The 14,700-nt window shown below is 37.6% G+C and overlaps 1 protein-coding gene across 2 annotated transcripts in view; it reads right to left on the bottom strand.

The window, feature by feature from the left end:
* The window catches only part of PTPRR (protein tyrosine phosphatase receptor type R), a 310,632-nt gene that overhangs the window by 163,464 nt on the left and 132,468 nt on the right, over window positions 1–14,700 (bottom strand). Inside the window, exon 1 of one of the 2 annotated variants that reach the window (XM_004602669.2) lies at window positions 2,256–2,380. The exons of the other annotated variant lie outside the window; for it this stretch is intronic. Within the exon in view, the coding sequence (XP_004602726.1) occupies window positions 2,256–2,348 (93 nt within the window). The 5' untranslated portion in view covers window positions 2,349–2,380. Of the gene's footprint in view, window positions 1–2,255; window positions 2,381–14,700 lie in introns of those variants that run through there. 2 annotated transcript variants of the gene reach the window in all.

Raw genomic sequence — 14,700 nt, forward strand, 5'->3', positions numbered from 1 at the left:
TGCAATAGCTTGACCTAGAAGGAGCAGGCAGATCACACGGGCTCTGAAAGCTCAGTCTGATCACAAGGTGACTTCATGAGAGGATCTGACACATTTACTCTGATTTTGAGTCTCTCCATAAAGTAGTTTAGGTTTCACTTCAACAACTAGAGTAGGATTCTGTTTTTCACTCTTTCAGTGAACTACCTAATTTTCTAGGACACATGGTAAAATGGAACAAGCTTTATTGATATGTTTTTCTTTTAAAAAATCACTTTTTATTTTCTTAATGTGAATAGATACAAACTATGATTTTGTGTGCTTTCAACGTTTGTTGAGCTGCAAATGCAAACTATGATTTTGTGTTCTTTCAACGTTTGTTCTTGGGCATCGGGATTTTTCTGTCATAGTGGGAGTGAACAATTTTCTGCATAAATAAAAATGAATAAACAAGTACGGGACAAATTTTTGTCAATGTTCTGTGTTTTTCAATCTGTAGGAGGAGATGGCAAAATAATAATAAGCACATACTTTTCACAATGTGCTATTTACTGATTAGCACCCAGAGAACTATTGCATTTCTAGCATAGAAAGAATCTGAATGGTACTCTCTGCTTCATAACTTTAATGCACAGCACAACTCTGCCAATTCCAAGCTGTTATGACTCCTCAATCCCAAAACACTCTTGCCTACTGCCTGGTAAGATTATTAGCAAAGTATTTATTAGGATGGTTATCTCTATGATCTAGTATGTAATCATTAAGAGTATATGCATTGGAAAGGGAAACAAAGGAGACTATATATAGCTAATTTCTCCTGTTTACAGCTAAATATAGAAATGTAGCTGTATTTCAGACAACATAATCAAGCATCATTTATCAGGTGAACAATCCATGCTAGCAATTAAAAAAAATAAATTTAATATTGATAAAGCTGTAGAAGAAGATATTTTGGTATACAATTAAGATCTACATCTTTAAAACTAATTTCTCTTAAATGACAGATTTAAACCATCTAGTCCTCTCGTAATAAAAAGTGTATATGTACTAGACATTAAAAAAGTTGCTAAAAACTTTCATTTATTTCTATCCCAAATTCTTTCTACCAAACCCCAAGTCCTGCATTGAAATTATTGTCAAAAATCACTTGACATTATTATCTCATCTTTCAAACTAGATATGTAGTTAATAAACAGCTCTGTATTTTGTGGGAAATAGAAATTGACTTCTTGAATCATATGATATATTTAGGTCATTTTGATGGCTGTTTTCTGCAATATTGAATCCGACAGCATATTAATCCAATTTTTCATTAAGATGGATGGAAATACCAAATGCACTGCTTTTTGACATTGTGATTTATCATTATAAACCACAGATAACATCAGAATTGCCCATTACTTTATACCAACACTAGAACCACTCTATAATTATTAATTTCTCAAATTAAATTACTTTAAATCTTTGAATACTCGGCACTACAGTGACGCCTAAGACAGTGAAAATTCTATACATGTTATGGAACCAAGCATTTATAAAGTTCTCTTTTAAGAGGGTAACATCTTCTATAGATTAATTAATGAAATCATACATAATTTCTAATCAGTGCCATAATTCTTATGAGAACAGTCTCATTTTAATAATAAGGCTCTTGGTTTACTTGTGGAAAACAACAAAGCTAATTCCCAATTGAGAATTAGGCCAGGGATGTCTCATGTCTCTAACTTTCATTCATAGATCCCCCACATCCGATTATAATGAAAGAGATTGATTAGTCTTTTTAGTGGAGTTTGAATGAAAAATCAGGGTCCTGATGCCATTAAGACAAAGTCACTCAGATTTAGTGATTTTAAATGTCTTTTCACTGTATACTTCTTATCCTTCTCTTTTCTAGTTATTACAAAGACAAGCAGTTATCTTCTCCACAATGTCAGGGTAGAAACTAGACCAGACAAAACAAAGACATTATTTGTTCCCATTCATTATCCTGTTTGTTTCAGCCCTATTCAAGTTTTGCAATCCTATTTCCTTTACTATTACAATTTTACATTAAATGCTTTAAGATCCAGGTAGGCTATTTTCTGTTTAGATATGTGGAATTATTGTATAACACTTTCTCATAATTCCAAGCTTTGAGGTTAAAGATAGCTCCCCAAATATCTCAAAGATTCTCTGCTGACTCACTTAGCTCTGTTCATCGGAACAGATACACAACATAAATCTCAGTATTTATCCTCCTAGCCTCACACCTCTAATATCATGGAAGATTCTCTTACCTGTTTGGAAATCAGTTGGGTATTGTGATAAGTAGACTTCCATTTGTGGGCTTCTTTGTGTATTTCCCATCCACAGCAAGCTGGACTAGTCATAAAGCTTCCTATGCTCCTGCACTGAGATGAAGCTTCATATAGTCACCTGGAGGTAACTGCCTGCTACTATTTCTAGAGGCATTGCTGATCCCAGGTCTACTGTAGCAGCCTGCGCATACCCAGGGGATAACGCAGGTGCTCACTGTTTCAACAGTTTACTAGAATTGAAATTCATGGCTTCTCCCCCCCCATGTTAATTAGCAAGCTTTTAAGATGAGAGGTTTATAGGTCATAGACAAGATATAGCATAGCTGAGATTTTTTTCTTTTGTGCCTGAAAATTTATGTTCATAAGACAATTTCACGATAAACATAAAATCCAACTAACAGTTTCAGTTTCCTTAAATTTTTTCTACTTGGTGCCAGGGGCTTTACATATCTGATTTCAACAGTTCCTGTTACTTAGAAATCAGGGATTATTATGAATCTCTTTAATTGATAAAATATTTTTATTTTAATGTTTTAAGCAAGTAGTGAGTCTGGGATTCATACACACTTTGGTTGATTCTATTACTGATGATTTTTCCCCCTTTGTGTGGTATTTTCATGGCATTATTATTGGGCACAGTTATTTCAGATAAATTCTTGTTGAAGTTTTTATTATCATTAATAAAATGTTTAGTCTTTTTTTTTTAGACAGCAGAAACTGCTAATAAAATTTGTTTTATTTTAAAAGTTATCATATAAATCCAAAATAAATTAATTTGTAAATAAACTGAAAATGAGGAAAAAAGGTATAAAAAGTATTTCAAAGAAGCATCAATGTTCAACAATCATTTGGCAAGATATTGAACAACTAAAATGTTTAGTCTTAAAAAGTAAAACGACTTTAAGATAATGAAGACATGGATCTCTATAGATAGGAACTGACAGGTCTGTTAGAATAAAGAGAGTTGAATACCCCAGGGATTTCGTGAACTCTGACCTTGAGATACATGGCATAACTCTAGTCAGGGTTTCTCTGTAACATTAGTTTCACTGTTGGCATGTTAAATTGATTCTTTTTTTCTTAGATTTGGAAGTTCTATCTAGTAGCAATTAGGGGCTCTCTGTCCAGGGAGACGATGTAATTCTGGGCATTGAAATGAGGCCCACTGTATGCAAAGCATACTCTGGCCCTTTGAGCCAAATCGACTTCTGAAAGCACTTTCAAGAGACTTAAAAATGTTCCTAAATTTTAATCTAGTAATTCCCCACATGTAAATTTATTTTAAGGAAATGATTTCAATGAATAAAAAATAGACTCATCTGTTTTGCAACATTTTAGAAAAAAATGAGAAGCAACTCAAGTGAAATTCAATGCAAAAAAAAAAGCAAATTTGTGTTTTATCAACAGGAGGCAACTGTTACCTAATTTTCCTTCTCTTTGCTGTATTATTATTTCACCCTCCATATTGAGTCTCTCAAACCAGCTTTCAAATGTTTCTCATATGAAACAAAAGCCCAAGAAACCAAAACACCTCCTTGTCTATGTATCATCCCTTTCTGTTACTCTCAGAAAGTCTCAACAAAATATTCCATCTCTGTTTCTAATTCTCTGATTCTCTCACTCTCCTGTTAAAATAAACCACTAGGTTAGTTCCAGTGGTTAGCTTTTGAATCTGTTTTTGAACCACACCTAACTGTGCTCAGAGCTTATTCCTGACTCTCCAAAGATTCCAGGCGGGCAAGTGCCCTCCCCACTGCTCTGTGACTTTGGCCCTCCAGTGGTTAGTTTTTTTTTTTTAATTTTTAAAATTTTATTGAATCATCGTGAGATAGTTACAAGCTTTCATGTTTGAGTTACAATCTCACAATGATCAAACACCCATCCCTCCACCAGTGCACATTCCCCACCACCAATATCCTGGGCATACCCCCCTCTTTCCGACCCTCCCCCTGCCTCCATGGCAGACAATATTCCCCATACTCTCTCTCTGCTTTTGGGCATTACAGCTTGCAACACAGACACTGAGAGGTCATCATGTTTGGTCCATTATCTACTTTCAGCATGTATCTCCCATCCCAACTGGTTCCTCCAGTCATCATTTTCTTAGTGATCCCTTCTCTATTCCATCTGCCTTTTTCCCTCCGCTCATGAAGCAGTCTTCCAGCTATGGGGCAATCCCCCTAGACCTTGTATCTACCGTCCTTGGGTGTCAGCCTCATGTGATGCTACCCTACACTCCACAAATGAGTGCAGTTCCTCTATGTCTGTCCCTCTCTTTCTGACTCATTTCACTTAGCGTGATACAGCCCTTCTCCTGCCATCTGTCTCTCAGACAATGGTGGTAGAATCCTCACTGGACTCTCTGCTTCCACTCTGCTGATAATTTCACTTTCTGCAAAAAGCTAGAGTGATTTTTCTACCCTGCAAGTTAGATGATGTAGTATTTTCCAGTGCAGAGTCTCTTGTCCTGAGCCTGGCTGTGTTCACCGGGGTCTCTCAAAGGAGGTAGTTGAGTTTCCCTCCCAGGCCTGAGCAGAGCCCCGGCAGCCAAAGATCTCCGGAACCCAGCCATAGCCATGCTCAAGGCCCCTCTCCACATGTTCAGATGAGCCTCATGCATGAAGGAACTGGCAGAGGAACCCAGGTGTGCAGGATCCAGGGCTGAGATCTCCAAGCCTGCTCGGATCGGGACTGGGCCTCATCCAGAGACTATAAAACCAAGCTCCCGGAAGCGCATGGCAGCTTTGTTGCTGGGCAACCTCTTATAGCCTAGTTCTTCCTCTCGGAGAACCTGGCAAGCTACAGAGAGTTTCCTGCCCACATGGGAGAGCCTGGCAAGCTCCCCATGGTGTATTCATATGCCAAAACCAGTAACAATGATGGGTCTTGTTCCCCTGACACTGAAAGAGCCTCTAATGCAGCATCATTGGGAAGGACGAGTAAAGAGAGGCTTCTAAGATCTCAAGGCTAGGACAAATGGAGACGTTACTGAAACTGCTCGAGAAAATTGATGATCAAGAGGATGATGATGATGATGATGATGAGTATTTTCCAGTAAACACCTTCGAGCTTGTGCTCGATCCCTTAGCAGCATTCTCCCTTCCTCACATCATCGTCCCTAAGTTTCATCTTTTTTCACTTATCTTATTCTGTTCCTTCCCTTCTGCTCTCCATGTTGCTCTCCAAACACACCAAACTTTCTCAGCTCTCAGGATCTACGCATTCACTGTCTCAATGCTAAGAATTCTCTTTGCAAGACATTTGCAGGGTTTACCAGCTCATTTTGCCTCTCTGCAAACCTTTTCAAAGAAGACTTCTATGGGTCACAGCTGCTTTTATTTATTTATTTATTTATTTATTTATTTATTTATTTATTTATTTATGCTTTTGTGTTTTGGGTCACATCCAGTAGTGTTCAGGACTTACTCCTGGCTCTGTGCTCAGAGATCACTCCTGCTGCACTTAGGATATCATATGGGGAGAGGGATTAAAACTGGGTCAGTTTTTTGCAAGGCAAATGCCCTCTCTGCTGTTGCTCTGCCCCCAATAGTCAGGGCTATTTTGCATATCTTTCCTATCATTGTCTGTCCTTTATTTTGCTAATTGTAGTTCCTTAGCACTTTTCTTCACTGATAAATGCTACTTTCTTTCTAGTAGGATATATTATTCAGGATAACAGGGACATTAGCCACTTTACTAAAAATCCACAGAATCTAGATATGACTCATTTATGGTAGATGTATCTTTTGGATAAATGGATTAACAAGCACACCATTTTATTTTAGGTAAAATTAACACTATGCACAATTATACACTTTGCATACATAATATAAATTATCTATACTCTAATTATAACTGCATTATATATTGAGGTATGTAAAGTGATACACAGATGTTAAAATAATTGTGAGTGCCGAGATTTGAACAAAATGTTATATTGTTGGACTAATTTAAAAAAATTTTAAAACAAAATTACCATGTATATCAGCACAATAATACCAGTTGACACTTATAGAGAATGCATTTTTGGAGTAGAAATGAATAGTTTAAACCACATAAGTCAGAATAAGATAATCACAATGATTTCAGAGTTAATACCACCTATAAAAACTTGAATATGATCTCAACAAGTTAATCTGTATCCAAAGCAGTCTTTACACTTTAATAACTACATTACTTAACCTTTATCAAAGTCAGTTACTTTATGACTATTTTTTAGAGCAGTTTTATGTTTCAATATACAATTGAGGATAAGGCTTGGAATTTCCTGTACCCCTCCTGCCTCACATATATGGCCTTCTTTTCAAAAATATCTATTAGAGCAGTACATTCATTATAACTGATGACCTTATTTTTAGTTGACACATCCTAATCACCCAAATCCCATGGTTTGTATCAGGGTTCTTTTTAGGTGGTGGACATTCTATAGGCTTGGACAAATCTCAAAGTCACATATCCATTATTGTAGGTATCATAGAGTGTTTTTACTGATCTAAATATCCTCTGGGTTCCACTATTAATCTCTCTGTAACCCTTGGTGATCCCTGATATTTTTACTGTTGCTATAATTTTGCCTCTGCCAGAATGTTATTAGCCTTTGTAGAATAATTTCACTATTCATGAGAGATATTAATTTTTTTCTCCACATTTTTTCCTTTGGCTTGATGGTTCATTTATTTTTTTATCAGCAAATAATATTTCATTGTCTTCTTGTACCAAGGTACTCATATGCTTACATACTGAAGGGTATCTTAGTTGCTTTCAAGTTTTGGCAATTATGAATGGAACCGCTATACAAGCATATGAGCAGGGGCCAAAGAGATCATTCAAAGCTCTGGAGTACATACAAACTATGCACTGGGCTCTGATTTATGATCCATATCACCTTGTGCCTTCCCTCTTTTCACCCCAATTCTGCTGAAGTGGCTCTGGTGGACCCCAGCAGCCCTGGGAATGAGCAGCACTGCACCTCCAGGCCAGAGCACTGAGTCCTCAGACCTGAACAGTCGGGTCACATACTGCTGGGAATGGCCTCTGGCTTCTTTGAACACCGCTGAGGAGACACCAAAATTATTTATTTATTTATATATAATATTATTTTTATAAAGTTGTTCACAATAATTAATTACACTTAATATTTGAACACTAATCCCACCACCATTACACTTTCCTGCCACCGTATTTCAGATGTTTCCACTGTGAACCCCAAACCCTGTCCCCAAAACAGGACTGAAATAATTTATTTTGTATTGCTTTTTATGAATAATCTGTTAAAATTGATCCAAAAAAGTTTTCTTAGGGGAAAGTGTGTGAAGATTGTTGTATTTCACCTAGGGGCCATTAAGTCCTCCTGTAAGAGATTAGTAACATGTTAAAGGTTGAAGCTTGTGTGCATATATATATATATATATATACAGATATATACAGATATATATATATCTGTATATATCTGTATATGCATGTATTTGCCCCTAAGATTGGTTGCATTCTACTTTAAATCCCACCAAGTGTGGTATGCTACTTTTGCTATATCGGTGGTATAAAGTATGAAATGTTCAATAATAGATTCACTAATGGTGAGGCTTGGCCCAAGCATGTGGAGAGCGGCCGTGAGCAGGTTGGCGGTTGAGTTCTGGAGGTTTTTGGCTGCCGGGGGTGGGTCCCTTGGGGTGAGAAGAGGCCTCACCGGCCTCCCCCTGGGGTGCCCTGAATGAGACAGCCTGGCGCGGGTCAGGAGGCATGGCTATGGCATATCATTCTGTGTTCACTTCCTAGAGATGTATTGTTGAATCGAGTACAGGAGGCTTTTACGTGCCTTCTTAACCCCGGGAAGAGGCACGTGTTGTCAAGGAAGGAGGGAACAAACACCCTACCCACTGTGCTATCGCTCCAGTCCCTCTTCAACTTTTTATACCTGTGGGCCAGTACCTGTCCTGCATACTAGTCAGTGATCCAGCAGTTATAAGCACTGAGGCAGATGGTGGTTTTCAACCTTTCTACACTCACAGACAGGCATTGATCCATAGACTTGCAGTTGAAGATCATCTCATAGATAACAAATTGAGCTTCTGAAATCACACAAAGATTTTTCTTTTGTTGCTCCAGATTTATTAATATTTTTTCTGATTTTATACTTATTTGTTATTGGAGTAATGTTAATTTATAAGATTGTACTTTTGAGGGATACAATTTCACTACTTCAAAATATGTTATTATACCACACTCATGACCAAAGTACAGATATTGTTCCACCAGAGTCTATTGGACCCTGTCTCGTCCATTGATTCTCTCTCCTTTTCCTTTGGTAACTTCAATTCCCTATTTAGAAACATTCAGTGTTTTTATTTGACTTTGTCAGTTCCTTGTTTTTTTCCTTTATATACCACCTATGAATGAGATCATCCTGTATTTGTCTTTCTGATTTACTTCACTCAGCAAGACCATTTTTTGATTTCATCTATGCTTTCACAAAAGACAATATATTTTTTCTCATAGCGAAGTAGTATTCCATTTCATACATGGAATCGCCAAACTCAATGTGTAATCACATAACTGAAAACCTTTTGTAAAGACGTTTGCTCAGAGTCTTAACTGCCAAAAATATAGAACTAAAATGGCCAAGGATATATCTTGAAATAACATAGCGTTTACTTGGGAATTCTGGTATAACTGGGCCAGTTATAGAAACATCTAGAAATATCTCTTTTCAGATACAAAGGAGCATCTTGGAAGAAGTCTGTGTTAGGAGGAATGAGTGTCAAATCTTAAAATAAGTGATTTTGGACACTTTTCTTTTTAAATGACAACATATTCCAGTGAAATTAGAAGAGGAAGAAAGATGAATGTAAGTCTGCACTTGTGCCAGAACTTTGAGGGAAATCAAGCTGGAGGGGAAATAAAACTATTTTGGGCACATGTATTGCCAAGACACACAGCAATGGGGTATAGAGGGCAGGTAAAGAAGTAGAACTTCAGCTCAAGGAGGTCTAAAAAGCGAGTAAGTCTTCAGTGTGAATAACAGAGTCCTTTGGCCTCTGCAGCAATTATGGAATATCGTCTTCAGTGCTTGTGTCTTGAAATTCTAGAACAGGTGACCCAGAAACTGATGACTGGAAATATCTGTCCTGCACTTGCCAAAGAAATGGAAAGAAGAGCTGTGCTTAAGTGAAAACACGTTGTCTTATAGGTATTCCCAGGGGAAATCTGGAAGACTGGAGATCTGGTAATTGGTGCATATACATGTAGGAAGGAAGATGGGGAGGAGAATATTAGTAATCTCTCTTACCACCATGTTGTCATGACGAGGGAAATAGGGTTTCTTCTGAAGTTTAGAGTACCACATACTGTTCTTTTACCACACAATTATTACAGATTTTATGACAAGTCAAAAAATGTGGGATGTGACCATTATATGAAGCTTTATTCTTAAAGCATAGAATACTTTATTTTTACTATTTTTATGGCTGTTTTGGTGACATGGATATAATAGTGTTAACATTTATATTTTTGATGTATTATACCTCACCATGGGGCTGGAGTGATAGCAAAGCCAGTAGCAAAGCCTTGCACGCGGCCGACCCGGGTTTGATTATTCCGTCCCTCTCGGAAAGCCCAGCAAGCTACCGAGAGTATCTCGCCCACACGGCAGAGCCTGGCAAGCTACCTGTGGCATATTCGATATGCCAAAAACAGTAACAACAAGTCTCACTATGGAGATGTTACTGGTGCCTGTTTGAGCAAATTGATGAGCAATGGGATGACAGTGACAGTGACAGTGATACCTCACCATAAATGAAGTGTCCATAACCTGACACTAAGTCTTTCTGTCACTTCTAACACACCTTTTCCTTTCCCCATCTCCATTCTCCTATTGCTTGGTAATCTCACTTTTATAATTCAAGGCCAAGGGTTTGTCATCATTCAATACTGGCTATACCCTTGTTTTATTTTTCTCTATACCATTGTAAGTGAGATCATTAAGTGTTGTTGTTTTCCCTCTGACTTATTTTGCTTAACATGAAGCCCTCAAGATCCATCCAATATGCAACAAACTGTAAGATTGTGTATGCCTTTTTTAAAGCTGTATATGATTCCATTTTGTAAACATACTACACTTTTGGAGGGGGGTATTGGGCTATTAATAGCTGTGTGTTCAGATCATGTGGTTCCAGGGATCAAATCTAGGTCGGCTACATGTGAAGCATGAGCCTTAATCGCTGTACTATATCTCTGACCTCTATATGCCACAACCGAACCATTTATCTTTCATTAGAGGCTTGTTTCCATAACCTCACTATTGTACTGAACATTTCAATTAACGTTGGTTTGACTATATCTTTATGAATCAATACTGTGTATTTTGAGAGTAGATGCCAAGAAGTAAAATTTCTTGTTCAGAAGCTTTGTTCTTAACAGGGTGGAACTATTATACAGTGCTGGCAGAGATTACATTACAAAGTATACTTCAACATGCTATTTTTGTCACTTTTTAATTTTTAATTTAATGTAATTCAGATCAGATTAGTTACTGCACATTATCACCACCAAAGTGACCACGACTGTCTACCAATGTCCTTTTGCTACTTCTGGTTCACCTTCTTATTCCTCCCTAATCCCCTTCCTTTGTTTAGCAATCTCAGTTTTCTCATCTTTCAATTTCCTTACTCTTCCTCATAAACTCTTGTCTCAGTTTATGTTGTCCTATGAGTTTTTTTTTATTGCTCCTTCCATTCTGCATTATATTTCCAGTAGTCCTTTTCATCTGGGATTTCAATTCCTACATTTTAGTTACCTGAGTTAATCAGGGTGGAAAAGTATTACAATAAAATAGACATTTTGAAAGTGAGAGACCACATGCACATAACTTTTATTTTTTGTTTTTTGGGCCATACTTGATAGTGCTCAGGGCTTATTACTGGCTCTGCATACAGGGATCACTCCTGGTGGGGCTTAGGGGACTACATATAGTGCTGGAGATCAAATTTGGGTCAGCCGAGTGCAAAGCAAGTGCCTTACCCGCTATATTATGCCTCTGGTCTTCACATAAATTTTATTATAATCTATTGTTACAATGATCTTATTTAATAATGAGTTGTTGTTGCTCATCTCTTACTGTGCCTAATTTGTAAATTAAATTTTATGACAGATGCCTAGTAAAAACCAGTGTGTAAAGGGTTTTTACTGTTCTTTTAAGCATTCAAGTGAGGGTCTTACAAGATGTTCTCTTGGGTTAAAGATAAAATAATGAAAATTTTTACTACTTTAACTACTTTTACTTTTACTACTGAAAATTAAATTTTCTATTCCCTAAGCTGAAATGCATGATAAATATTATAAAGCATCACTTCAAACCTCACAAAAATTCAAGCAAATATAATAGACATTTTAATAACTTCAGAGAGGAACAATGAGATGAGATTAATCTGATGATTTTTCTAATGAACTGTGAATGAAATTTTTATAATAAATTTAGGGAAAAAATAGTCATCCATTGAATATGTGAGAATAAATTCCTGTTTGTCATAAATTCATCAGTATTTCTTGATTTATTCATTTTTAAATTTTATGTTGTAGGGAGCCAGAGCACATTGCGCATGCGTGGCGGCCATGACAGAATGACCTCATATGGGGTGATTGGCGAGAGCCAATAGATGAGCGCCACGTCAGAGGCAGGGCAACCAGGGCTATATAAGGACTGCCGTTACCCGGGTTGTGGTTCTTTTCTCATCATCAGTTAACTGAATAAACGGCTGCAGAAGGATCCTCAACCCGTGTCGTCTCACTCTTTGCTGGCGAAGGGAAATCGCGACGCGGGCGACGAACATATGTTACACATGAAAAGCATATAACTGCATCATTCATTGTTTATGAACTCCATTAGTGTCTGCATATTATTTTTGCATGTATTGCATATGAGGTTCTGGGGATCAAACCCATGTTAGCCATGTGTAAGGCAAGTGCCCTACCACAGTACTATTGTTATAGTCTATTGATATTATTTTTTACAGTGGTTCTGAAAACTTCTGCTCTGTGACATATTTTGAAGAATTTGTAAATGACATATTTCTTCTACCATCTAATTTTAGTGAGTACTGAGTTTTAAAAATTAATGAGTTTTATACTAATGAGATTTAAAATATTAAGTAATCTGTTTTTATTTCATCTAAACACAATAATATAGGAAAAATAAAATAAGTTAATGTTAGTCTCACCACAGTATGCTATTATTTTGCACTAAAGTTTCTCTAGCCTTGTAAATGAACATTGACTCTACAATTGCAAAGTAGATCTAACCAAGGGCCAATTTTCACCTTTAAAGCAAAATAGATGTGTTATTTGTATTTACAAGTTCTGGTTTAACATAATCAGTAATTTTATTAGCCCTGAAGATAATTATAAAAACTAAGGACCATTACACGTATATCAACAATGTTCTTAGACTCCAGCCATGAGTCTGAAGATGAATTTCCAAGATAGAAAACAAATCCTTTCCATTTGAGATTTTACATTGTTAGATGATTACAACAGATACTAAGTAACTAAGTTGAAGCTAAATGACCCTTATGCTATGCCTTCACATCTAAAAATTTGTTAAATTTTTAAAAAATACAGTGGGCAGGATCACAAAAGTAATAATAAAATAAGCATTGTCTGATCAAGAAGTATGAATGAGTCTCTTTGTGGTTTGCAGTTCTTCATTCTTTGAGTCTGCTCTTTGTTTTGATTTCTGCATGCAAATGAACGTTTACTTGATTCATTCAACAAATATTTACTGAGCGTCTAATATATTCCCAATAAAGATATTTATTGGCCATATCATAGTTATTAAGGTACTATCTCTGCCCCCACAATCATTTCCTGCTCTTATCAAAAGCAAATCCCTCTGCTTACACTCCCTTCCTGTTTTGTGCACTCAGTCGTTTTCTTCTTCTTCTTCTGTCTTTTGTCATGAGTTCCTCCTGTATGGTTGAATATTCCTACAAGCATCTAAATAGTTGTAAGCATCCTGAAAATTACAACTTTAGGGAGTTCTCATCTCTCCCTCTCTCTTACCATTTCTCCCCTTTTCATGATAGTTTTCCAAGTGAATCTTCTACGGCATCCACATGTCTATTTTATCCTCTAACTGGTCTCATCTGACATTGTTCCCAGCTACTGAAAGAAACTAATCTTGTCCTAGTCACCAATTCTCTTCGTTTTGAAGTAGCCACTAGAATATCCTCATCTAATTCTCTGCTATTTGCTGCAGTTGACTGTCCTTTGCATTGCTTCTTTTGATCAGTGCCTGAGTTTTCCTGTGAGAAGAGTCTCTTTCCAAAGGCTCGAATCTAACTACCATCTGTCATCACCATCAGGAGCTCTAAAAGGAAGCATCAAGTTCAAGCTCTCTTGGGATCTTCTCACACATTTTCTGTTTCTATTCCATCCCTTTTCAATTCATTCTACAAATAGCATCAAGATGATATAGGCAGGTAGATAGGGAAAGGCCCTTGACAATGAAACCGATTATCAAAGTCCTGAGACTGACCTACCCTGTGGATACAGAAAACAGACCTGATAAGACCTTCAGCAGACCCTGAGGAGGTTGGACCCCTCCCCATGAAGTTCCTCCAATTCCCTCTCCCTTAATCTGATTTAAATGTGATTCAGCCTAAAGAAGACCCAGCCTCCCTGGTAACCTCCTTAGCAACAGACTTTTATCTGGGAAGAAGCCTCGCATGAGGGCATGTTGAAGAAACCCTATAAAAGACACCTTGAACAAAGGAAGGACGCACATATGCTGCCTGAGCCCATGTGCTGCTTGTGCCCATGTGGCTGAGCACATGCGGTTGCCTGAGCACATGTGTTGCCCACATCTCTCCTCTTGAGATGTGTACTTTCATGCTTTTGTATCCAGTGCTAGGATGTGTGTAGAGCTTTCTCCATCCTTGGAGAAGCCCGCGTTATTCTTACTATTCTCTTTCCCATTTATCCCTTGCTCCTTCCCTCAAAAACCTCTAAATAAAATCTGTTTACTTCACTGCTTGTTTACTCCTGAAATTCTTTTCTGCGAGCGAGACAAGAATCCAGTAACTTTGGGTTCCGGGTGGTAGAGGCTAGGGAGAAAGTGACCGTATTTCTCCCCCCCACTTCACATAAGTCACCCGTGGGGCCCACTGACATCAAAGAGATATCTCTGAAAGTTGTAAATAAGTGACCAGGAGAGAGTACAGTGGTTAGGCCTATACCTGACTTGGGTTCCATTTCAATCAGGTTTGCTTCCTATGTACCACGGGCTACAGCTCTGAAGGCCCCTCGCAATCCTGGGTTGGTATTCCTAGGTATCCCCGGCACCACAGGGCCTGAGCAGACCTCTGCATTGATCCCACAGTAGGTATTTCGAGATTGACCAAAAATTAACACTGGGGGAGCTGGACTCATCTTC

The sequence above is a fragment of the Sorex araneus genome, chromosome 10 (assembly GCF_027595985.1).
Source record: "Sorex araneus isolate mSorAra2 chromosome 10, mSorAra2.pri, whole genome shotgun sequence".
Classification (NCBI taxonomy): Eukaryota; Metazoa; Chordata; class Mammalia; order Eulipotyphla; family Soricidae; genus Sorex; species Sorex araneus.